Genomic DNA, 27852 nt, shown 5'->3' with positions numbered 1-27852 from the left:
TAATTAAATTATTAGCAGTTTTAAAAAAAAGTGATAGAGCACTCACCTAATCAGCTTTGCTTAATCATGTAATCAGCTTTGCTTTGGGAATATCTTGCAAAAACAAAGTAAAATCTTCAGATGTCTTATCAAACAATTCCTAAAATAATACAATACAAGATTAGAAAACATCAGTAAATGAATTAAAGCGATAATTATTAAACAGAGTCTGCATTGCATACCTGCCAACATTGGAGAAATAATTTGAACTCAATCTTTTTGTTAAGTAATAAATAGTTTATTTTGGCAATTAAAGATGTGGTATTTGTATTCTTTTTGATTTTATGATTGTTTAGATTTAAGAGCTTTCTGAGCATATGATATTTTTTGGAATTGTATTTTAATAAACAGCATACTTAGAAGAGAAATTAAAAATGCAGAATAAAGTAGATAGAAGAATGATATTTTTGTCAAAATAAGTTCCGCATTTAAGAGTTGCTGTAATTCTGTGTATTTACGCTGCAGCGACTTCATGTTCAGAAGTGCAATTTCATTTAGACCACACGGTCACCATATCAACTTTCTACTTCATAGTTAAGTACCTATATATTCGACAGAAGCTTAGAATTTACAAGTCAAAAATTCAGAATGGATATCTGTTGGGTGGAAAAAGTATCCAATTAGACAATAATACATTGTTTTTACAAAAACCTCACATAACAAATGCATTGCATATCACAAAAGATGACATCGTGTAAAAAAATACTAGCACAAGTTTGAAATCAGATGTCACAGTGGGAGATGACAAATCATTTTCAGAATACAATTCTGGCAGTTTGAGCAATTAAAGATTCATATACGTATTGAAAGTTTTTAATGCTGGCAAAACAAATGAATTATTCACTTCTTAATAGTCCTCATTTAAAAAAAATATTATATTTTGTTATTGCAGTTGTCTATTAAGGCACCAAGGTGAGATTTTTCTTGTTTATGTTTCCATTGGCGCCATCTATGCCCAAGAATTCGACTTCTGCCACACCCATACGTCACATCTATTTAAAGCGGATCCATTCCTATAATCTTTCATTCATTCACAGATTATAATTTTGACCTAAACCAGAGAACGATCAATCTCCTATCCAGTACTCCCAGAGGCATAAAATGTTATGGGGACATGGAGGATGTTGTGACCCGGCAGATTAAACATGCACCAGTCACCATTTACTACATGGAGAGTCTTCGGTTTGCTGGATTACACAATTTTTTATGTGGAATAAAACGTGTTGAGAACTTGGAGTGTGGCTTGACAGCAGTTTAGATTTGAATAAATGCAGTATTTATTTCTAAATTGTTTACATCACGATTAGACGATCCTTTTCAAACATTTTCAGATGAGTAGGAAGTACATTGTGATTTGACTTCTTTGAGGGGTCACCTAAGCAAAATAAACCTAAGCTAAATAAAGTTATTTAGCACAATAAATAGTGAATCCCACATGAAATGAACTAAACTTACGCTTGGAGGAAAGAATTTTTCCCAATGCATGAAACAGAGAGGAAATCCCTTTTACTCCCATCTTCAGAGGAAGAAACACTCTCTTGCACAGTTAAGGGCTTTTAAAGTCTAAAAAAAATATTGATAATTTTAAAATAGGAAAAGAAAATTAATAAACATCAACAAAATGGAACTGCTAATCCATACAAGATGTCTTATGTGTGAGTGCAAACAACAAAAAATAAGCACCTTTTAAGCTCTCAAAAAATATTTTTAAGCATTTTTAAATATTTAAAATATTTTTACATTTACATTAAAAATATTTTTATTTTTAGCATTAACATAATGCTAAATAATTTTCAAAGACTTTGCATGATTATGATTAAATTCCTGACAAAAAAAAAACTCTTTTTTTTTATTACATTAGCCACCATAAAGAGATGGAGATTTTTCGGTTCGATTTCAGAGGGTGGAAAATGAAGCCTGACATTGAGAATCTCTTGCAAAATGCAGCAGAGTTGAAAATGAGAGTGCAAGAATAATTCCCACAGAACCCAGTTCAGTATAAACACATGTGTACCTGCAAATATTTAATCAAACAGGTAAAATGATTGGCGCTTCCATACGCTATGGAACAACGGTAAGCCAAAATCAGTAGTGCAAGTGGCAAAACATGGTTTTGGAGCTCCTTTGGAACAACAAAAAAGCAATTTTGGAGCAGTGAAACAAAGATTTGGGGCATATTTAATTAAAAGAATTAAAATAAGAATTTGATAACAAGAATTTTTAATTTTGCTCATTAATGACATATGTTATTTTTTACACTTTTTTGAAGGTCCCTGCATTAACAAATTAAGTTTCTTTTTGCTATCTTCCAATGCTGTTAAATATTCTACTATTCTTGACTTAGTCTCAGATAATAGGATCGGTTCGCTTTCCATAATCGACACGTCTTTATTATTTAACCCATCTTTCATGCTTTTTTTCAGCTGTGGCTAAGAGATCATGAGAAGCCTTCAATTTTTTTTGCAAATCAATTTCAGCAGCTTTCAATCTGCTTTCCTCAGTTTCAGTGTTTTCACATTCTTTTTTCTCAACCTCTAATCGAGCAGAATAATTTTTAAATGCGGCAAGCGCCACTTTAATCATATCATTATCAACTTTAAAGTTATTTAAAGTTATTTTGCTAATATGTGACACAACTTGTCTCAAACCATTAACACTATGCGAATGTAAACTTGCCCCATTGTCAAGTAGCTTTTTGTTCACACTAAAACCTCTTTCAACATCAACATGTGGTATGCACAAAAGAGCATTAAAAAGCTTTGTTAAAAGAGGATATTTGATATTTCCCAATCTATATTATCTTTCTTCACAAAATAGTTTTTCCAAAACACATCATTTGGTGCATATTCATTTGAGTCAGAAGAATAACCTTCTGGTTTCCCACGTAACAAAGATGCCTCTTCAAGTTTTATAATGGATGGGGTTACTGTTGCCAGATATCTTATTGGCTTATTAGAAGTGTCTTCCATTCTCATTACAGAATGCAACAGTTTCAGATGATACAGTAACCTATTTTCAAGCGGCAATGCTTTTATTGACTGTTTTGCGCATACTTGGAACTTAAATACATAGACTTTCTATCTGAAGAAGATAAGGACGTCATCGCAAGCAAAAGCAATTTAAATAAATTTAATATTGAGTGGCTCATACTATTTTTTAAATTAACAATTACTTTATATAATTTTGTAAAAGGTTATTCAAAACTCTTATTAATTTAACTATTATTTAAGATTATCGAGTGTATTTTTCTTAAAATTTAAATAAATGTTATTTGCAATAATATATCCAACAAAACATAAACAGGATTAATTTTGATCATACTGAATTTATAGAAATATGTAAAGAATTAAGCAAATTAAGAAACTTTAATAAATTTATATTACAAATGTAAATTCCAGGAGCATTCGGAACGTTTTGGGATGTCTTTAAGACGAAATTTGCTGCATGGGTACTGAATGGCTCCTAATAAATTTTTATTAAAACTGGTTACCAAGCACAGTATTTTAATAATGAAATGATTAAAAAAAATTAAATAATTTTTAAATGCAAATTTAAAAAAAGATAAAAACTTAATTAAACAAATAGCATAGTCACTTTTTATATACAATTCATTTAAAAACATGATATTTAGGGTCAAACCAAGTAAACTTAAATATTTTAAAGAGGAATGGAATTGACATGCCAATTTGATGAAAATAATGCAAATAAGAGTTGATAGTTAAAAAAAAATTATTACAAAAAACAAACAGTCTTGTTTAGAGAAGTATTTGAACACACATATAGTAAAGGGGTAAAGATAAATAATTTGGTGCATTCTCATAACAAAAAAAAGGAAATAACAATTATTTTCATAATTAATAACATGTAACGAAAAAATAAAAGCTAATTTTGAAGGCTAGTGTGGGTCTTCAACTTAGATATCTTAAAATTGCCCTCCCCACCCCAAAAAAGCACTATCTCTTCCACGAGCTGTATCCCCCTTGTCCACACTATTCTTTTCATTCAGAATTCTTCACTCTCCTTACAGAGTATCATTCTAGGCAAATGGCAGAATATATTAATGAATAAACCAATATATTAAAGAAAGGACATGCTTTCTTCCCCTTGCCTGTAGCCCCCCCCCACACACACATATTCCTTTTTGTCTCTCTAAAATGCTTTACCCTTGATTGTTGGTTTAATTCTAAGCGATAAAAAAACGACTTTTTGATTTAAAAAATTGTTCCTATGAACTGTACTGATGCTGAAAATTTAAGGACTTTAAAAAACAATGTATCAAAATTAAGTTCGTTTAAGGGCCCTTATTTTCCAAAATAAAAATTGAGCAATTTTTAAAGATTTTAAGGACCGTGGAAACCCTGTAGTAATACAAACAAAAGAGATAAGTTAGCAAGCAAAGGCACTACACCTACAAAAACAAAATATATTAATAAATATTTTTCTTCTTCCTTTTTTGATTGATAAAAGTTAAATTTTAGTTTTATTCTATTGATTTTTTATTACTTTATAAAGAAAGCGAAAAATAAAAAATATTTTTAAAGCCATAGATTTTATACTTAATTAATAATAATAAAAAACATAACAAAAGATACAAATTAAACGGAAGAACTTGTACCAACAAGAAAGTAGCTTTTATGCAAAGCAAACTACTTAATTGTTGTCTAGGAGAGGAAGTAAAGCTTAACATAAGTTTTTTCATCAGTTAAATAAATTCTGATATGAAAGAAATTAAATTATCCTGTTTGCTTTCTAGCAAATCAATATCGGATTTGGAGCAATAAAATTGTTTTTCAAACAATTCTTTGCAATAAAAATAATAATTGAAATTTCAAATTGCTACACAATATTTATGAAAGAATTAAAAATACTTCCTTAAGTACTCCACAATATTTATTCAAGTGCCACACATATTTCTTTCATAAAAGTTTAAAATCATGGCAAACAAAACAAAATATGATGCACATTTTTTCAGCTATCTAACTAATAATAATTTAATATTATATAATATAATTAAAAATAATTCTTAAAGTATCCCTTTTGCAGCAAATAAAATTAACAAAAAGTATTTCATGACTGTTATTCTCAAATATGAAAACAACATAGAGCTTACCTTTAAACTGAGACATAGTCTCCTTTGAGACGACAGAAGAAAAATCGAATTCTGCAATATCGAATTTGCAGGTTAACAGCAAATGTTAAAGATACAGTGGGGTGCCGGGCCCATGTCCAAGAGTTCGTGGGTACGGTCCCTGCTGGTCGAAGACTCCCCGTGTAGTAAATGGTGACTGATGCACGTTAAATCTGTCGAGTCTCAAAGTCCTCCATGTTCCCATAACAAATCAATACCTCTGGGGGTACCGATACAGAAGTTTCCTTGTCTTCTGGATTGGTTCAAAATTACAAGGCTACGGCGTTGAACATTTGTAGTCGTAAACCCAAAAATTGGGTCGACTGTTCAACGGCGGTCATAAAATAAAATAAAATGTTAAAGATATCTCAACCTTTTCCGAAGAACCCATATGAATGCATGAAATATGGTGCAAAATTTTATTCAGCGAAAAAGCCTTAGAAGAAGGAAGTTTAAAACAAGCGGATTACTTACTTCAGTCATGGTGACTCTTTCAACTTCAACAAGTTTAGTTGTAATTGTCTCAGGAGCAAATTCCAAGGAGCCATATTCTTTTAACAACATCTTTACATTTATGTTGTGAATACAAATGTGTTGCCCATCTTCAGCTAAAGTTAAATGAAACAAAGAATGAAACAGTTACAATACTTTAGATGACTTTCAATTCAAACTATCTATATGTAGAATAAACATAACAATAAATGACTTTGGTTTGCTTAAAAAAATAAATAAGAATGACAAGAAAGAAAAAAAAAAGGGAAAATATATTTTAAAAACTTATCAAGATTCTTCACACTTTGAAAATAAAAGAGAAATTATTCCAACTTTATAGTACAATAATGCAACATAGATAAATAAATACCGTTAGAAAAATGTCACCTCTTTTCTTTCACAGTCTGAAATAGAATTCATACTTGCATCACATATTCCATGCTATTCAGACATTTTGAAACACTAAAGGAATTTTCAGTAATTTAAATATTTTTTTCTTCCTAAAATAGAATTAGAGTGACTGCAATTCAGTAACTTACAAGTTAAAACCTCACCTATGAATTAGAGATTCATTATGGATCATTGAATTTCATTTCACAGCTAAGTACTGTATTTATTTAATTGGACAATAAAGTACAATAACAGACATAGGGTCATTTCATTATTTAAGCTTGCTCTGAACAATAAATTTCACCATAACAATTTTTTATTTTAGGACAAATATTTAAAAACCACAGTTTTTTATTTATTCATTTTTTAAACTTACGCACAATAACATTTATTTCAAACTCAGAGAATGACGAGATTGTTTTGATTTTTCTCAATGGGATTACAATAGGTTTATGTCTGGTGATGCTTTTTATTTGCTAATTCATTTAGACTACTAACAAATAAAAACATGACATATTCAATGCTAACACCTTTTTTTACAGCAAATACTTCCCGGAAATTTTTTAAAAAAACCTGTTTTATACTAATTTTTAACACATAGAAATTTTCATAATTAACATATACATGTTTTAATTATTGACATATTAACTGAAAACATTTCGTACTGGTCAACTGAAAACATTTAGCAAGTTTGGAAAACTTTTCTTTAATCTACTGAAAATTTAAGTACACAAGATAAAAATTTTAAAGCTGTAACTGGGAATAGCATGATTTTAATACAGGCCAAAATATTCTCATAATTTTTCCTATCTGAAATGAAACCTTAAATGAGAGGTTACCCAATTCATGAAATAGATGAAATGACTGGATTTTTGGACTGCACAAAAACCTGTTACCGCTAGACTGTCTGGTGATACATCAAAAAAATGTGTGCATGTAAAAACGATATTGAATTAAAGGATTCTAAAAAATTGAATCGCAGCTGCAACTGAAACAATTTCTCCAGAAATTCTTCAAATAACCATCCTTGAATGTCAATCATCAATTAATTATGTCTACAATGAAACATATTAGAACTTGTACTTTTTCTTATTTTTCAGTAGGAAATTAATATTCATACGTGCAATTAATTAACTTGCATCTTATAAGAAACTAAGAAAAAATGGAAAGAAATATTAAAATTTTAATTCTTTTATATGCATTAACGTATTTTTATTAACAGTAACAAATATTTAACACTATATGATAGGTAAAAACAGCATACTTTCATGTAATTCTTCATAAGACTCAGTTGAACTTGTTGAAATAAGATGTTTTCTCTCAGGTACATTACCCCAAAATGCAATTATATGAAACTTATACAAAATTTAATGTAAATATTTTTATTTTTAAAGAGATGATTTTAACAAGTTACCTAAACTAATTCTAATTTTCCTAAGTCGTATATGTTTTTGAGGAACTAAATGAACTTTGTATTATTAACTGCAAAAAATATTTTTAAACAAAATGTAAACAAATTATCTTAACCTTAGACAAATTATCTGAACCTTAGACAAATTATCTTAAGCTTAAAATTAGAGACACTAAAATTAAAATATGCACATGCCACCAACTTTACATTCTTAAAACCTTAGACATATTAATCGCATTTTAAGATAGCAATATGAAGTAAAAGATTTAGTATATGTATATAATGTATTAAATTTCAATAAACAATTTTTCCACATAAATTACATTCTTATATTATTTGAAAACTACAAAAAAGATAAAAACTTGAAATAGCTTTATTTAAAGCAAGCAGCTATAGGGGGAAAAAAGTGACTCAAAAATGTAAGCTTAATTGTCCGAAAAATTTACATCATAGAAATGAATGTCGAGCATTGTAAACTCAAATCAATAAAATGAAGCTATAATTTAATTATTAATTTATAGACAAATAAGATAGTAAAAATTTTGAAAAGAATCTAGAATTTTTATTTTAAAAGGTTTTTTTTTGTATTTTTTAAAAGCCTGCAAAATTAATAAAATAATTATTCTATATGAATCAATCTTTATTACTTAATAATAATAAAAAGCATATAAACAGATATAGACAAAAGTCCAAACTTTTGCTTCCTTTCATTCAATTTGAAATTATTTCAAAGAGCATATTCTCACTAAGTCAGTGTCAGCAGAAATGTAACTAAGCATGAATGTATTTCATCCAATGAGAGCAACTGCAAAGATACTGTCAGGCGTTATCTGATATGAAACTTGTGACAGTTTTACTGGCGCTCTCTTTTGAGCGCAAACAGATTAATGATGAAATTAAGAGGATTTTTTTAAACTTTTTCACAAAAATATAAATAAATAATAAAAGAGGGGAAAATTTTCGAGATAATAAAAATTGGAAGGCAGTTAAAAACAGTAGAGTTGGCATTTATGAAATTATGCCCACCAAAAAAAGGGAAAATAATAAAAAGAAAGGTTCAGAGAAGAAATTCGTTTCCGAGGTAATATATAGCTATAGAAGTCATAAAGTTTGCAAGAATATAATATTCAAATAATTCAAAGAAGGAACAAAATTAAAAATTTTGTTTTTAAAAGACAAACACATTGTTCCAATATATTTTTTTAAAAAAATCACATACATTGCTTCTATAAATGAGCTCCTTAAGTTGATCTACATTCTGGTTTAAAGCAATATCCCTTTCATGAAGTAGCTGCCAAGAAAAAAAAAACTTCAGAATGTTAAATACCAAATTAAATTTTTAAGTGATAAAAGTTGACAAATGTTATCAACAGGTTGTGGGGATACAGTTATCTTCTTTTAATGAACACTTGTGAAATAAATAACAGTAAAATTTTTCAATAAATCAATTAATCAAAAAATTTACAATGGTCTTCCCTATACACAAACAAAAGTTTAATGAAATTTCACTTTTTCTGGGCAGTGTTAGTATTAAACTCTGAACACATTGTATGTAACTAACATCAGAGCAAAATTCACTTAATAAAGATATTAAGCATGAAGTGAAATATGATCCATGTTTTTATGAAAATTCTTTCAAATTTATTTTATGTATAAGTAATATAAGGATAGTGAACACTCAGTAAAATATTATATTATTCAATGAGATTTTATCAAGAGACAATATTCAGTTCAAATATTTTCATTAATACATTAACTTTTCAAACATTAATTATTTTTAACAGTTACAGTTCATAAAAAATACAAGAAATATTAATATCAAAGGTATAAATTTTAAAAATTAAACTAAAAACAACAAATCAGATAAGTTGAAAATAATTGAATTATTGGCATAACTTTGACCTTACCGTAAAGGCAGATTCCATAAAGCAAGCCTCTGGAGTGTCCATTTCATAAGCAGCTCTCTCTCTTTCAATGACGGAAAAGACTTCCTTCTGACCAGCCATAAGTAATTTCTGGAATCACCTAGAACATTCTCTTAATTAAATATTATTATTTAATAGTTTACATTACACACATATATTCTTAAGCAAATAATGAGATAAGAAAAAAAAGTCTTTTATGCTAAGGGTTTTTTCAGACATTTTTCTAACTTTAGGGAGATTTTTAAAATATAATAAAATTTGGAGACAAGGGGAAATTAATAAAATTTAACACCCATCAAGCGTTGAGCCCCTGGACTGGACAGAAAATCTGCAGCTTAAATTACAAAACAAAGCTTAGAAGAGCTATTTTGTCATTTCTACTAAAGGTTTGTAGCAACACATTTGTGTAGACAGCATGATTTCCTCTAATCAATGAGTACAACGCTCTTGAAGGGGGGGGGGGTCATTGTTGTATGCAAGAAACCAGTAGAGGCTTAAAAAACAGTAAAAACTTGAAAAACAGTAGAGGAAAAACTTTTATTGACTGCTTACAATAGTACATCGATGGTAACAAGTTTGGCGAAGATCACTTTTCCCAATCATGGCATCTATGACTGCAAGTTTGCATAAAGAGCAATTTTCGATTGCAAGTGAACAGTGATAGTTGTGGCAATGATTATTATTTTCCCCTGTGTTTCTTTTATCATGACTCATCCTGTCGCTGACATGATGAATCCTGAAGTGATGGAGAATCTCTCTGACTTATGTAAACATGCCTTCGTTTAATTGCGCAAATCCTGGTTTTCTTTTTACATTCAATGCAGCCGTTCATCATTTTTAACCATTATTTTGCAAAGATATAATATTAAGAAATAATATTAATTGTTAAGAAATAATAGTCATTATTAAAAAATATTAAAATAGAATGTTTATTTTTTTTTAAAAATATGCAATTAATATTTTATTTTTATTCAATGATCATTTTTACTTTTTAATGCATCTCTCTTTTTCTAATAACGAACTGAATTTATGATGGAGGCGGGGGTGACTCAGAAGTTTCTCAGTCTTTTTCAATCCATTAACGAAGTTTTTTTTTTCTACGCATGAAGATATTTATAAATACTAGTTCAATGAGCGTTTTCATACTGATTTCATATTCATAATTACTTGTGTAATGACATAAGTCGCAGCAGGCCAATTTCAGCCGCATGTCTCCGTCCCTCCTGCACAAGTTGTTCAGTTTTTTTTAAAAAAAAAATATACAATTGATTGTTGATAACTAATCAAAAAGGGCAAGAATTAAAAATTACCCAACACCAAATGTAAAACATTATTGTAACAAATATATTATATTGTAACAAATACATTAAATTGTAACAAATTGTTGTAAAAAAATATTTATAAAAAAAAATACATATCGTCATTGACAGTAAATATAGCTGTATGAGCATTTTCAATAGATACTGGTAAAGAAACCAGTGATCCTTTCTATCTTTTCAGTAAGCATAATTTAATTTCATCTCCAACAGTTACAGAACTTGCATAGTTTTATGGAAACACTGTTTAAAAAAAAACACAAAGAATAAATTTTAAAAATTATTTTCAATTTTTTTTAATACCTTTAAACTTGTGTCCTTGAAAGATAAAGGAAAAAGCAAAGGCATTCCAACAGCTATATTATATGTTAAAAATAATTAGCTATCATAAGACAAGAACTAAGAATTTAAGATTTCAGAAGTAAAAGTTTATTTAAAGCAACAAAAATGTGCTTAGCACTTTTAATTTCTGACTTCTAAAATTGTCTTTACTTTCAACAGGGGTAAATGTGGTAAAAATTGAAAATTTTAAAACAGAATGGAGGTATCCAAGTTTTAAAAGGGTAGAAAAAATTAGATACAAATCTTTATACTTTAAAAATATAAATATACTGAAGTCTTATGATTGCTAAAAAATATATAATTATAGGAAATAATCTCACTTTATTTAATTTAATCATTAATATTTTATTATTACATAATAAAGCCCTCACCGTGTAGGAAATAAGAAGCAAAGAGTCTTATAAACATTTTCTTAAACAAGAATACCAACAAATAGTTTTTATATTATATATATATATATATAAACACACACAGATAGATAGATGGATAGATATACATACAGACAGTAACACATGTTGTGAAATATAAAGAAAAATGACAAATTATTGTTATCTTAAATTTTTTGCTTGTCTTAACTCACTTTTTTTTATAAGAGAAAAAATAAATAAAATCCACCAAAAGACTGGAAACATATAACTAACTTTACTTTCACTCATTGAATTATATATATATATATATATATATATATATATATATATATATATATATGTAACATAAAAAGCTTCAATTAATCTTTTTATGTTAGTTTCTTCGTTATAAAACAACTCCTAATTTATTACTACTTAATTCTTCGAATCGAAGCACTTTATGATACTTTTAAAGAAACCACATCCTGTTTCTAAATCTATTTTTAGCCAACTATACATAAATTTAAATAAAGATATTTTTCCTTTTAAGCCTTGTGAGAATCGCGTGATATATTTTATTAACCAATAGTAATTTCTGAGTTTTCCCTCTTTTCCCTAAATAGAGACATTTTAGGATTTTTTGCAAGATTTTCCCTACCAGAAAGACTGTTTGCTGATGGAGTAAACATCACTTTTTCGCTCCCACTCAACTAAGAATGATCAAATAAAACTTACTCTGATTTAATTAAAATCCTGTGTCTGTTTCCCTGCTCGGTCCGACTGCATCATTTTATAAGCCGAGCAGGATTTTAAGAACTGATGAAACGGGCGCAGGATAATATTAAATGCTTCTTCAAAATATAAAAATAAAAAATTAACTAAAAGAACACACTTCTACTATGATGGAAGATTTGAGCCTTTTAACGAACGGATCGAAGACTTCACAGAGAATGCTTAGCAGTTCATTGCCAATGCTGCGAAATTAATTGGATTTGGATGAACCTTGAAAGCATAGTCTGCAAATTTATCAATTTCGGCGTTAGTCAGTGACTCATCTTAACGAAGAAGATGGTTTATTCCCCTTTTCTACTAACTCTTCTCGTGTTTACTCTTGGAATGGTGCGACTATGGAGAAAACATTAAGAAAGAAAAAAAAAATGTTTCGTTTACCCTTTTCGAGAATTCCATGCCTCTAAAGACCATCTGTTCCATATTTGTGAGTTCCTGCTTATTTCAAAGTGACAGCGATTCTACATTTCCAGAAGTTCATCTTAATGGCTACGATTCTGTTCGGGTGTACAGTTTAGTGATAATACAGTGATTCGCGCAGTGATTCCCAGTATTTAGTGATAATCCTCGATGGAAAATTCTTCAATGGTATTCATATAATGAAAATTTACTTCGATCCGTGCTTTTACTTCGATCCGTGCTTATAATAATTTACAAATATTTTTTGATTATCAAAATATGTGGTGTTTGAACAGCGAAAATAATAATAGATTTTGGTTATATTCGGAAATTTTTTTTTCTCATTCTTGATATTTCATTGTGATGATTATTAATTTTTATGATTATGAATTTTTCATGATTATTAATTTTTATTCATTGTTCTTATTTTGATTGTTTATTTATGCATTTTCAAAAACTTATAATTATTGAAATTTACTTATTCTTCGAGGAATATTATATTATTAAATTGATTTAATATTATTAGCATAAAAATGTTAAAGGATATTTAGTTTCGTTTTGATTATATTATGTGTTGTAATATATGATCAATTGAATATTTTTTTTAAAATTTTGCTTTAGTGTTTATCGTAAGGTAACGATAAATAAGCAACTATGAGATTTAATTTACTTCTAAATGCTATATTTAATTGTTAAAATTTATTTTGGTTATTTGAATGCCCTTACGGAGTGGCAAAAATTACAAATTTAAAATGGATAAAACTGCCAAAAGCAATACAGATAATTCTGAAAAAGAATTGAGTGATAATTTACTAAAATTAAGTATGGATCAAAGTGTACAGGATAAACCAGACATACTAGTCTTTGAGCCTGACATTGGTGTTCAATTCACATCCTGGCTCAAACACTTCGAAAAACAAACTCTAGATGCTAAATGTAATGACGAATGGAAAGTTAGAAATTTTCAAAAATTTATTAAGGGTTCAGCTTTAAAATTGTATTTTAATAACTGTCTTAATTGTAATTCATATCAAGAAATAGTGGAAATTTTTAGAGAGCATTATTTTTCACCTCCATTTGGCTTTAACGATTTTCAAAATTTAAAATTTTCGGGCCAAGCTAAAGACCTAAATTCGTATTTTACCGAAAAGGTAGAGTTGGGTCGAAAAATAAATTTAAGTAATGAACATATAATTGAGGGTCTATCTATTGGTTTGCCCCACCAAATCAGAACACTTTTGGTTTTAAAAGAACCTAAAACCCCAATTGAATGGCTCACTATTGTTTCGAAAATAATTCACGATGTACCTACGGTCTTACCCCAAACTGAAACTAAAAAATTACCTGAGTCTAAATTTAATGGGTATAGACCACAATATCAAGGCTGGGTACCAAGGCGGCCATTCTTTAACAACTCAAGTAATCCAAATTATAATCCTCGACAAAATCAAAATTTTCCCCGGCCTAGTCAAAATTATAACCAACAATCCCAATTTAGACCTAGAATTCAAAATGAAAAGTTTCAAAGAAATAAACAACAAACTAGTCATTTTGCCCAGGCTTCACAGGAGTTGCCTCCTAAGCCATGTAAATACTGTGATAAGCTCGGTATAACCAATGCTTATCATTGGGGCCAAAATTGTGTAAACAAACCTAATTCTTTTATGGCTGAGAATCAAACTCAGCATAAACAAGAAAGTGACCAACCAAAAAATTGACAATTAATTGTATCCGGATACATACAAAATAAAAATGAAAACTATGAAAGTGACAAATACCCGATTTTGACAAATAAAACTATCTTGTTAAATATTGATACAGGTAGTACTTTAAATATCATCCCAACTGAACTTTTTGAAAAACTTAATGTCCAAAAAGAAAGAAAGAACTTTGTTAATGTAAAACAAACAAAAGGCATTTTGCAACTTGACCAAACTTGTACTTTAAATTTAAAAATTGGAAAAATAGCTAGGTCAGTGGAATTTTATATTTTAAATACTGATCTACCTTATGCCATATTGGGTTTAAAGGAATGTAATGGGTTTAAATTTGTGATAGATTGTGATAAACAAGTTGTCATGCAAAATCAGAGAAAACTGATCACTTTTTCGGATTATAAAAGCAACTTGTCTTTACACATTTCTCCTGAAATCCAGGTTAATGATTGCAACAAAAATACCAATAGAGAAAATAAAGCTAAGAATAAAAATAAGAAAAATAGAAATAAGAGAAAAAATGTTAAATCAAATAATAATAAACAAAAGGAAGAAGTTGTTATGGAAAATAAGATTTTGGACGTGAAAATAAACAAAAATAAAAATGTAAACAAAGAGAATTCTAAGAAAAATAAAACAAAAAGTAGACTTAAAAATAAAGATTTAAATAGCAAAACTGAAAATAATCTTGAGTTTTCAAATGTTCTTGAGACTAAATGTGATAATGGTGCGCAACATTGTCAAAACCATGTTGATGGAATTATGCAAATTCAAGATGATGAAAAAAATTTCCAACTTCAGGAAATTTTAGAAGATTTTTCAGATATTTTTGCTAAAGATAAATATGATGTAGGGACAATAAGAATTGAACCTCAAAGGGTAAGATTAACATCAGACTTACCAGTATCCTTACGAGCATACAAAACTTCCCCAAAACAACAAGAGGAAATAGATAAACAAATTGAAGAATTGTTAAAGCATAATATAATTAAAGAAAGTTCTTCTCCCTATTCTGCTCCAGTAACTTTAGCTTATAAAAAAGATGAAAATAAAAAAAGTAGATTGTGTATAGACTTCAGAAAATTAAATCAAATTACTAAATCGGATGCAGAACCATTACCTCTTATAGAAACTCTTATAGATAAATTAGGGAACAGTGTTTATTTTAGTAGACTAGATATGGTAAGTGGTCATTGGCAAATTCCAATCAACCCTGAAGACACGGAAAAACTTGCTTTTGTCACCAATAGTGGGTTATACGAATGGTTAAGATTGCCATTTGGGTGGAAGAACGCCCCTAGTATTTTTCAAAGAACAATACGTAGAATACTCACTAAATATAAAGTTTCATTTGCAGCTAACTATTTTGATGATATCATAATTTATTCTAATAATTTTGAAGAACATTTAAATCATCTAAAGGAAATTTTTGAAATATGTAGATTTGAAAACTTAAAATTAAAAGCTTCTAAATGTTCTTTTTTGCAAACTAAAATTCAATTTTTGGGATACGAAATATCTAATGGTGTAGTAACTCCTGATAACAATAACATTGAAGCAATTAAAAACTTGAAACCTCCAACTAATGTTAAATCTCTTCAACGATTTTTAGGTTCAATAAATGTGTATAATAAATTTATAAATAATTATGCTAAACTTAGAGCACCTTTAAATAATCTCTTAAAGAAAAATACACCCTGGTGTTGGACTCCCAAATGTCAAGAAGCATTCGAATTTTTAAAAAATGCTTTAGTTTGTAAACCAATTTTGAAAATATTTAACCCTAAGTTACCATGTCATATTTTTGTTGATGCAAGTCAAAGTGGTGTTGGAGCAATTTTGAAACAGCCAGATGTTTCAGGTGTCTTACATCCAATAGCATTCCATTCTCGTTCTCTTAGAGACTATGAGAAAAATTATGCTATCACAGAACTGGAATGTCTTGCTATTGTTGATGCATTAAACAAATTTTATCATTATTTATTTGGAAATAAATTTACCATACATACAGATCATGCGGCTTTAGTTTGGTTAAAAAATGTTAAAAATCTGAAAGGTAGATTGTTCCGATGGTCTTTACTATTAAGTATGTATGATTATGATATAAAATACACAAAAGGCACCTTAAACTTTGAAGCTGACATGTTATCCCGAGATATTCCTGACAATATTGAAAACAATAGTAATGTTGATTTAAATAATGTAAGTCATTTTTCACATCTTTTGCAATTAGATGAAATTCGCGAAGCCCAACAAAATGATAATTTAACTGGAAATTTTATTAAAATAGATAATGTTTTGTGTATACGTAAAAAGGGTTTTACCAAAATTGTTGTTCCATTTTCTTTAAGGCATAAATTACTTGAAATTACTCATAAAAAATTTGGCCATCCCGGAATTCAAAAAACTATTAATTTACTTACTCCTGTTTACTATTGGGAAAATATTACTTTGGACATTACAAATTTTAACAAACATTGTCATACTTGTCAAATTAATAAAAAACCTAGACAGAAAAGATTTGGGTTACTTCAGGAAATGCCCCCAGTTGACAAACCTTTTGAAATAATTGCAATCGATAGTGTAGGTGGTTTTAATTATTACAATTCTACCAAAAAATATTTAACTTTAGTAATTGATCATCACACTCGATATATGTGGTCTTTTGCATCGAAATCAATAACTACAGAAACCTATGTTAATTTTTTGCACCAAATTTTTCAAATTCAAACCCCTAAAAGTATTTTGAGTGATAGAAATGCCGCGTTTACTTCTTCCCACTTTAAAAAATTTCTTAAACATAGCAAAATCAAACAATTGTTAACTACAGCCCATAGACCTGAAACTAATGGAAAAGTTGAACGTTTAGGACAAACCATTGTAACACGTTTAAAATGTAAAATTAATGATTCTTCTAAAAAAATTCCTTGGCCTAAATTATTAAAAGAAGTAACTGAAGAATATAATTTAACTCCACATTCAGTAACTAAATTTCCCCCAGCTTATTTAATGTTTGGCACTCTCCCATTTAATCATCCTTTATCTGAAGAAATTTTTCCACCAATAGAAAAAGCAAGGAAAATTGCAGTTGAAAGAACTAAACAATATCATGAAAAAAATAAAATTTATTATGATGCAAGATTCACTCATATTGAATTTTCCCCAAATGATACTGTAATGTATGAAGATTTTAAATACCCCAATACTAGGAAACTTACCCCCACTTTTTCCGGTCCATATATAATTCTTGAAAAAATTTCTGATGTTAATTATAAAATAAATAAAAAGAATATTCATAATAAAGAAAATACAGAAATAGTTCATATATCAAAATTGCGAAGGTACCACCCACCTGACAAACTGAAATTATGTCACGAATAAAAAACATGTAATTATTTAAATGGAATTGACTATATTTTATATTAAATTTAATGATTTTTCATTGTTAAAATAAATTAAAAACACCGAATATGACAACATTACACATGGTTCAATGAACATGTGGTCCCCTTTTTTCTGGAAGATCCGACCTTTCAAATTTTTTTCTTCAAGTTCAATGTTTACCCAATCTAAAAGGATATGGGGCGATTGTAGTTTCTCTCTGTGGTGAAAACCAAAAAAATTTAAACTTAAGCATCTATTGAAACTAGGATCTTCCAGTACATCATTGTTGAGACTAGGGACTGTTTTCCTCCTTTTGGGGAATACAGCCCCTAATCCAGCAAAAATTTTCCCCTAACAACACTGAAATCCTAAATTTCAGATTAAAGACCATTGTGTCAAAATTTTTTTATACATTTTATTTTCAAGATGTACAAATCCTGAAGAAAAATTTTTTTTTGGAAAAAGTGTCAATTTGTATTTGTATATCTCATATCACTTGTATTTTCATATTTTTAATATTTGCATTTTTAGAAAATTTTTAAAAAATTTTCTTATAGTGAAAAGTTTATTTTAATTGTGTTAGTATGAGTAATAAATTTATTTACAGTGATTTTCAAAAAGGACTGAAAAAACTGAAATCACAAAAAACTGTTGAAAATGAAGATCTAACACTTCATTTTGATGGTAGCGCTACTTCAATTTTTTTTTCCTCGAGACTTTCATGAATTTTTTTTATATTGTGTACTTATATGTATTTTTTATAATTCATATTACTTGGAAATATTGTTAAAAGTGCAATTTGATTTTTTTTTATTTTAATTGTGTCATCATAGGGAAAGTTTTGCAAAAAGATAATTGAAAAATTTTTGATAGTAGTTAAAAAATTTTCGGCGAGGGGGGATGTAACATAAAAAGCTTCAATTAATCTTTTTATGTTAGTTTCTTCGTTATAAAACAACTCCTAATTTATTACTACTTAATTCTTCGAATCGAAGCACTTTATGATACTTTTAAAGAAACCACATCCTGTTTCTAAATCTATTTTTAGCCAACTATACATAAATTTAAATAAAGATATTTTTCCTTTTAAGCCTTGTGAGAATCGCGTGATATATTTAATTAACCAATAGTAATTTCTGAGTTTTCCCTCTTTTCCCTAAATAGAGACATTTTAGGATTTTTTGCAAGATTTTCCCTACCAGAAAGACTGTTTGCTGATGGAGTAAACATCACTTTTTCGCTCCCACTCAACTAAGAATGATCAAATAAAACTTACTCTGATTTAATTAAAATCCTGTGTCTGTTTCCCTGCTCGGTCCGACTGCATCATTTTACATATATATATATATATATATATATATATATATATATATATATATATTTAAATAAGATGAGAAACAATACTTCAGTAATTAAATAATATGCCTAAAAACAGATAATAAATGATAAAAACAGATAATAACCATTTAAAGTAACAAATTGAATTATTCTTTATTTATATTTAGTTGAAATTTCAAATCACCATCAAGAAACTGTCAAGTTCACAATATAATAAATAAATAAATAAAATTACCTTTTTAAATCAATTTTATGCACTGCTTCAAAACAAATAGGACATTTTTGCCAAGATTTATCAGTTAAAGCAAAATAATGTAGAATGCCGGGAGAGCAATAAACATGTCCACACATCTTTGCAGCAGTTGAAATGTGAAGACAAATTGGGCAAGATGGCATCATGACATGTTAAACGCTGAAGAAATACAAAATTCTGAGATATGTACAAGGATAAAAATTATTGCAGAAATTTTCAATTGTTTAAAAAATTTTTTTTATCTATTATGTTACTTTTTAATTAAAACCTAAACAATATTATTTTAAATTAAGAGATAAAATTTTTGAGCACTTTGTTGATGCATAACAACAATTAAATTATATCTTAAAACAAAATTTTCAACTTCTTATGAAGTTATTAGTAAAAAAAATTAACTATAATTAACTAAGAAAATATTTCTTGTGCAGGCTACTCGATGTAATATAAATTACATAAAACTATACATTTATGTGCTGTAATAAAATAAAAAAATTACTTTTCCCAATGTCACAGACTATCTCACAGAAAATCTGCACATACTATTTCTTCAATCAATGACCACTCTACAAGCTTATCTGGATTGTTTTGGTACATAGAATAATCTTCATTATCCCTTGCAACGAATTGGTAACAGAAATTTTAAATAAAGTTTCCTTACTTTCATACATAATAAAAAATTTAAAAAAGCACACATGGTGTTCTACAGCTTACCTTCTAATTAATACACACTTTAATAATCCTAGTCAAAATCTTCAACCAAAGTGTAGCCAATAAAAATTTAAGTCTGGAAAAAAGAAAATACTATTATAAAAATCAGTAATCAGGGTACAAGTCCGGACCAGAATGAAATTCATTGAAACAAATAAAATTTGTTAGATGAAGCTTAAAAGCTGACAACTGTTATTAACACGTTGAGAGTAACTTGTATTTTTAAAAAAATTCTCGGTAGGCCAGACATGCTATCTAGAAACGCTATTATTGTGGTACAGCAATGTGAAGCGTACTACTAACAGATGTAAATAAAAAATTGATTTGTAATAAATAAAAATTAAGTCAATTTGAATTAAAATTTCAATTATTACTAAACCTGATTTTATTTTGATAAAAGACAAGACAGTAAATTTTAAACTGTAAAGATTCAACAAAAAAATTGTGTAAAAAAAAAAAAAACTTTGGAAATAAGTGAATTTTTTCAAATGGACCCATTCCATTCACCTTGGTCAATTGGGATTACTATCGCCTACGTCACAGGTTGTGTTATTCCTACTAAATTTAACCAGTGAACGGCATTTTCTGCGAGCCTGACATCAAGCCACCAATAAACAAACGGAATGTTCAATCTTTTAAATAGCTGCTCGCCAGATTATATTATATTAAATGGAAAAGTTCGCTTTGTAATAATTGATTTTGTTGTTTCATCTAAGTAACTCAATGTTTTAAGTAAACATATATTTAAAACTCAGTTTATTAATTAAATTAAAAGTTTTTTTTCTCTTCTGACAACGTGAGACATCAAACCAATTAAATTTAACGGACATCATTCTATAGAATCCATATTTTTAAAAAAAATATGGATTCTATAGAATAATCTTTTTATATTATACCCAGAATAGAATTTTTTTTATATTATACCCAATTCAAAATATAAAATGGTAATATCATATTTTATATTATAAAATAAAAAAAGTAATAAGTATTAACAATAATAAAAAAAAAATCATTGATAATTGTTATTTGATGATAGAATCAAAATTGGCTATACAGTACTAAACTGAAGTTTAAAGGAGGAAGTAAAAAAACAATACCACCAAAGCACCTCAGAATTACATAACTTGTAAATGGAAATCACAGATTTTGAATTTTTCTTTCAAATCTGATTTAAAATAAAATTGTTTGAACCAATAGTTTTAATTATTTTTAGATGTGTAAGTAAAATTCAAAATCCCAGTTTAAAATACTAAGCAAAAAATGAACAGGAAGTAGTTAAATGGAAATTGCTGGTTTTGAATTTTTCGTTCAAAATTGTTTCAAATATACACAAGAAAATTTCTTACTGAAAAATCATATTAGAAGACTTACAACAAGAGTTCCTTATTACATTTTGGATGTTTTAATCCCTTATTTTTATTATATCTAGAACCAGATCGCTTACCTTACCTTCTCAAACATCAAAAGTAAAATTCAACAGATGGTTTAAATTTCCTTTATTATAACCCTGTGAGTAAGATGGTTCAGCAACTTATTTTAATCTGAAACTGAATGTTCAATACAACTCTAAGAACATCTATCCGTGAAACATATTTTTTTTATAAAATACATCAATATATATTTTTACTTTTAGAAAAGAAAGCATGAAACTAAATTTGATTAGGAAAAAAAAATTTCCACTAAAGGCTATCTCCTAACTATCCCAACTTAACCCCATGTGGTTACAAACCTTTTTACTAGAAAAGGGCTATACAAGGATGCACTGAAAAACTTCAATGTTGTGATATCTTCTCCAATCTGATGTCTGGATCATTTTTCAATGCATTAAAAATTGTAATTTACTGAGACATGCACAATGTTTCCTGATGGATTGATGTCTGCACTTGCAATGGGGAGCATTGTTCCTGATTTTCAAATGTGGAAAATAAGCACTTCTCCTTACTATAACATCAACGACCGCAAGCTTGTGTAAGAATTTTTCGTCGATCGTAAGTGAAAAGTGATAGCTCTGACAATGTTGGTTATCTTTCCCCATGTTTCTTTCAATGTGACTCATTGTTTTGCTGATACAATGAATTCCTCTGTGATAAAGAGTCAAAGTGTTATTGAATTTCTTAGTTATGGAAATGTGCTTTCTGTTTCTGCCATTGCTTTTTAAACAGTGCTGCTACAAAAGATGCTCAAATTCGGTTACTATTAAGATATGGCAGAGACAAAATTTTAAAATTACAAAATATTGCAAATATAAAATCCGCTTTCACTATAAGGAATAAGAATTACTACATGCAAGTACAAGCATAGGAACTTTTATAGTGACAACTATTTATTTATAGTTGTTTCATAAAAGATACATGCGCCACCTTTTGTAGCTATTTAGTGTAGTCAAACGCACTGGTCTTAGTGGGGGGGGGAGTTGTAATATACTTTTAACAGCACTTTATATGTTCATAGTCGATAGTTCAAAAGTATCTAACTTGAAGAATTTCTGATCAGTTCTGAAGTGGATGCCACAAAATGGTGCCTTTCTCTAAAACATCAAATTATACAGAAAGTGCAACTCTTTTTTTTCTTCTGTGAAATACAATCTTCACCTCTTGTTTTTTTAAGACAATGAGCCGCATTTGATTTTAAGGAAACTTTAATCAAAGTAATACCCAGGCTTTGTATTGCACCAATGAAAAAATCAAAAAATTTATTATTTTTAAAAAAATTAAGAAATATTTTGGAACATCATACATAAACCAGATTATTTTTAAAAAGGTAAAAAAATAAAAACAAAGTATGATTTGTTCGACGTAAGAGCAATAAAAGCAAATTTTATTGCAGAAGAAAAGCAAAATATACTATTTTTAATTTTAAAGATACTTTGCTTAGAACAGAAAGTTTTACAATTTCCAGCAAGAACTGAACAGTATAGGGCACAATTAATGATCGCATCAAAACAAAAAGATATTAGATCAAAAATTTTCGATTCCTCAAATCTATTTTTTACAAGTCAGCAAATGTATTCTTACAAAATGGGATGCTTCGAACACACACAAAAATCAGGATTATTAGGACAAAAAGTATAAAATGAAAGCAAAATATTTTGTATGAAGAATATCAGGAAAACTATAAGCCCTACAATATGTGGATATATAGTGCACTAAACAAAATCAAATATTTTTAATTTTTTACCAGCTTGAATAACACACTAATTTATAAAACAAAAAGTTTTTTTAGAATACTTTAATCACATGTTTTTATCATAAAAAATCATCTTTAAAAAAATATAACAGAATATAATTCGACAACATATAATAAGAAACACACTTAAAATTTTTGAAATGTATACATGATGCATGATTTTCGAAGCAGAGTTGAAAAAAATTAATTTTCATCAAAATTAAATCAATTAGGAAGGTAATTCTGTATTGATATCTATACACATGAACTTCAATTCAAAAGGGGATTTGAAACTCGAAAATTTAAAAGTTATACCCTTAGAATTGGTTCCCTTCAAAAAAGTTTTTACTTTCTTGCATGTTTGGAAAAGAGCCAAAACTTGATTATTTTGTGGTAGATACTGACATACCTACATGGAAATTTTCCCCTGAATTTGAAACTAATACTTACACCAACATGGTGAGAGTTTTTCAAAAACTAAATTATAGCCAGCTTATATCTTGTTCATTCAAACGTAAAATAGTGTCGACTGGCTTTCTTTTTAAGTAACACAGAACATGGTTTGTATCAGTGTTTTTACCTATTTTTCTTTATTTTGGCTCCTTATAAATGTTACAAATAATTTAGCTTCAATTTAAACTTGTAATTTTTCAGGGTTCTCACTCTTTAAACAAAATAGTATGATTGTGCATCATCAATGTACATATACTGCCAGTGACAGTGTCAATTAGTTGGCTTTCTTTAAACCAATAAATAAAAGAATTAAGATTTGCAATTTTTTTCAAGTATATATAAAAAAAAGAGTAAATAAAGAAATTTGGTAAAAACATTGAAAAAATTATTAGAAGTTTTTATATTTCGCTACTAGACCAAGAAATGTGTTATATTTAATTTTATGATGAATGACACAAAATTACTTCCAGCCAAACCTGTTATTAGGAATTAACTTTACATTGTTACTAAACATTTTAGCGAAAAACATGAACTGATTTTAAAGCAGCCGAAAATTGAATAAAAATTAAAAACAGTATACATACATATTAAAACAGTATACATATTTTTTTAGTGCATATCTTACCATGTTTAAACCTTTTTTTTTCATAAATAAATATTTCTGATAAAAAAAAAATTTAAAAAATAGTACAACTTTTTAAATAATACATAAATTTTAACACTTAAAAAAATATAAAATGCAGCAAGAATATTTCATTACACATGTTTTTAATCCATAACTAATAAACAGAGAGAAATCAACATGCTATTTACATATACGTTTTGTTTTAAAAGTTAATTAATTGTATTCCAGAAAAGTTCATTAGTTTTCTATTTTAATTATTATTATATTATCATTGAAAAAGTGACTGAGTACTTTGAAACAGTTTGAAATATATTTTTAAAATTATAAAATATTTACAATTATGAATCTAGATATATTTTAGCCAATAGTGATGTCTCTAAATATTTTCAATGAAATTGAAGATATATAAAGATTATGATATATAGACTTGTTTAAAAATGTTTCATGTGTTTTGAAAAATTTACGAGGGTTGTAAATTAAATAGTGGCAACTTAACCTTGAAACTCACAGAAGGGCTGGCATGCGCAAATAGGATATGGGAGTGGTGAGGTGGCGCTGTTGTCGATGTGTAGAGTGCAAAATACCGTCGATCTGCTTAGAAGGGTAGTTGTTGTGTGTTGTTAAAGTGAAGAGTTTCGTTTCCATCGCTCTAAAGCATGTTTTAAAAAGGAGATCAGCTGTCATCACTTAAAATCGAGGTTGCCCATGGCAAAAATGCATCAGAATGCTATTGAGGATAAGTGGAAGCTTGTGCCGCAAATTCTTTACTGTATTGGACAGTAGCACGATGGGTTCAAGCATCTCGTCTTTTTCGTCATTAAGCCTTTTGAAAACATGCTTTAGAGCGATGGAAACGAAACTCCTCACTTTAACGACACACAACAACTACCCTTCTAAGCAGATCGACTGTATTTTGCACTCTACACATCGACAACAGCGTCGCCTCATCGCTCTCATAGCCTATTTGTGCATGCTCGACCTTTCTGTGAGTTTCAAGGTTAAGTTGCCACTATTTAATTTACAACCTTCGTATATTTTTTCACACAAAATACCTATATATAAGTATAATTCAAGGAGTTTACTTTTGCAAATTTTATGCTTTTTTCTCTCCACAAAACTAAAAATATATATATATATATGACATAAAAAGAAACATTTTGGAGTAGATAGAGGCTTTTCCTTGTTATTTCAAAGTAAACCAAAAATGAGTTCAAAAATGTTTCAAAGTAAACCACAATTCTGACAATATTAAAATTCCAACAGCACTAAGTGGAATTTTAAATCTGTTGCTTCAAAAATTTATCTGAATGCTGGATTAAATAAAAAAAATCACAGTCAAAACATTTACTAAAATTCAACTGAATTAAAATGTAACATAGTATATGAAGTAATATTTTCAAAAAAAATTTGAATTCTCCAATCTTTTCATGAAAGCTGACAGCTACGCATTTTAAAAATTTTTTTATATCTAGAGTTACAACGAAACATACAATGACTATTACTTTAATTTCATAGATATCAGAATAGATTTCTGTTTTTTTCTATTCAGCCATTTTCTAGCACTAAGTGATGGGGTAGGTGCAGCAGTGTCAGGAACAAATCTTCTTGAAATTGTTCTGACTAATAAGTTCAGACTAATAAAAATAAGTTTTTAATATAATACATAAGTAAATATATAAAGCCAGTTATGATATATTTTTGTTACTCAGTGTATAAAATCAAGAAATACCATCAAGTTAAGCGACAATTACAATAAGACATCATGACGAATACATTGTCTGGCAGAGGGTAAAACAGTAACTAGAATCAAAAAAGGAATTCTCTGTTTTAAAGTAGAACTTAAGAGAATTTCCATGGGCAGTTACGAAATTAGTTGTAAATATGTTAATTACAATATCTTTTATTCCTTTGTATTTATCATTTTCCCTATGAATGAAAAAGGTAAAAATATCAAAGTTTTTTCATATGAAAAAAAAAAGAAATACAGTCAAACCTCACTAATGCGAAATCACTTAGGGTGAAATATGGCTTTATATGAAATATATGCTTGGTCCCATTAGTCAGCAATCAATTATTACTGCATTTAGCATATTTAACATGAAAATTTCAAGCTGACATGAAAGGTCACAACACAGATCAGAAGCACGTGCATAATGTGTCAATTATTCATTTTGAGGAATGCTATTTCTATTATCCACCTTTGTTAGGAGTAGCAGATGGGCAAATAAATAAAATAGTTAAATGAAATTATTAAAATTTTTAAGCTTATTTTAATTTGTTTGGGACATAAGTGTAGTAGACGATATGTATTAATAGTATGAAATAAATTGTTTTCATAATGTATCGGATAAGATGAAATCTGGCTAACATAAATAATTATGATATTAAATTTTTTGTTGTCCATTTCGAGTTCAAGAGGTTCGGCTGCATTAAAAAAAAATTTGGTATCAGTTTTTAAAATTATTAAATGTTTTCTCTTAAGAAACAAAAGCATCCTTAGTAGTTAATGTGATATTTCACTAAAGGTACGGATAGTAAGAGAGCATAATTATATTTCGTTTGCTGTAATTTCTTAGTTAACTCTGAAAGTATTTTTTCGTTCACACGAAACAAAACATCTCTTAATAATCGTCTTGAAAATGGCTCGGGCACGTTTATCTTTTAGATATTTTGAAATCTCCCCTTATGAAATAGAAAATAATTAAGACATTCATCGGCGAAATATCGTATTTAGCTCTCAAAAATTCACCATTCCCTCCAAGAATCAGGATTCCGGGCGGTAGACATCGGCTGGAAAGAAAACCGGTTGTTTTTTGCCAAGAAACTCTTTCCAAGGTGTTCGTGGTGGGGGGGAAATAATTCCCGTTGAAACGTGACGTCATTCCCAGATGGAATTTCATTCCATGGAGCTCATGGTAGGGTTCCAGGTATTTATGAATTTTAAGTATTTACCTGGGTAAATACCCAGGGTATTATATAATATAATATCTAAATAGTGAAATACAAATTTTACAGTATCTTATCTGCTGTAGCGTATTTTATAGATAAGACTTAATATTCTATTAAATTAAGGTAGTTGATAAATATGCATTTTACAGTGCTGACACCCTACTTACAACAATGCTCATAGTACTTTTCTTATTCCTGTTATAAAGAAATAGACTAGATGAATTTAACACTAAGTAAAATTAATGATAGGATGATTTTAAACTTTTAATAAACGATAATTGATCAATATATAACTATACCATTTAAAAAGTGTTTACATAATAGAATGTTAAAAATATAAAAGGTAATGCAAGGTAGTTAAAGGTAAGCAGTAAATGAAACATTTAGGTAGCAAAACTGAAAACCAGCACCTTAGTTACATTTAGCAGGTCTATTATGTTACAAAAATAAATTAATAAATGACCCACATGTTAAAAATTCATATTGTAGGCTCGTCATATAAGAACTCGTTCATTATCAATTAATAAATTTAAAGTTTGGTTTCAGTAGTTATTATAAATTTTAAAACACACAAGAAAGAGAATTATTGGCTTAAGTTATTTTTTAATTATGTAAATATTTTATTATGTAAATGCCTTTAACTACCTATTGTAAATTCTTGTGAGTTGTTTTTTCTAAGCATTT

The 27852-nt window shown here is 28.2% G+C and overlaps 1 protein-coding gene across 5 annotated transcripts in view; it reads right to left on the bottom strand.

Moving 5' to 3' along the window:
* The window catches only part of LOC147802086 (suppressor of hairless protein-like), a 47864-nt gene that overhangs the window by 6890 nt on the left and 13122 nt on the right, over nt 1-27852 (bottom strand). For 2 of the 5 annotated variants that reach the window (XM_087153753.1, XM_087153754.1), the window contains exons 6-14: nt 19980-20052; nt 19251-19427; nt 9368-9485; nt 8680-8751; nt 7314-7531; nt 6030-6159; nt 5642-5775; nt 1495-1602; nt 47-139 (exon numbers count right to left, since the gene is read on the bottom strand). Coding sequence is in view for 3 of the 5 variants with exons in the window: in XM_087153755.1 (XP_087009881.1) it covers nt 5740-5775; nt 8680-8751; nt 9368-9466 (207 nt within the window). In the remaining 2 variants the exon portion in view is untranslated. Of the gene's footprint in view, nt 1-46; nt 140-1494; nt 1603-5641; nt 5776-6029; nt 6160-7313; nt 7532-8679; nt 8752-9367; nt 9486-19250; nt 19428-19764; nt 19959-19979; nt 20053-27852 lie in introns of those variants that run through there. The other 3 variants (XM_087153755.1, XM_087153756.1, XM_087153757.1) reach the window with 2 other exon arrangements.

The sequence above is a fragment of the Parasteatoda tepidariorum genome, chromosome 10 (genome assembly GCF_982258835.1).
Source record: "Parasteatoda tepidariorum strain Cologne lab strain chromosome 10, Ptep-v5.0, whole genome shotgun sequence".
Lineage (NCBI taxonomy): Eukaryota > Metazoa > Arthropoda > Arachnida > Araneae > Theridiidae > Parasteatoda > Parasteatoda tepidariorum.
This window is presented reverse-complemented; position numbering and strand designations above follow the sequence as displayed.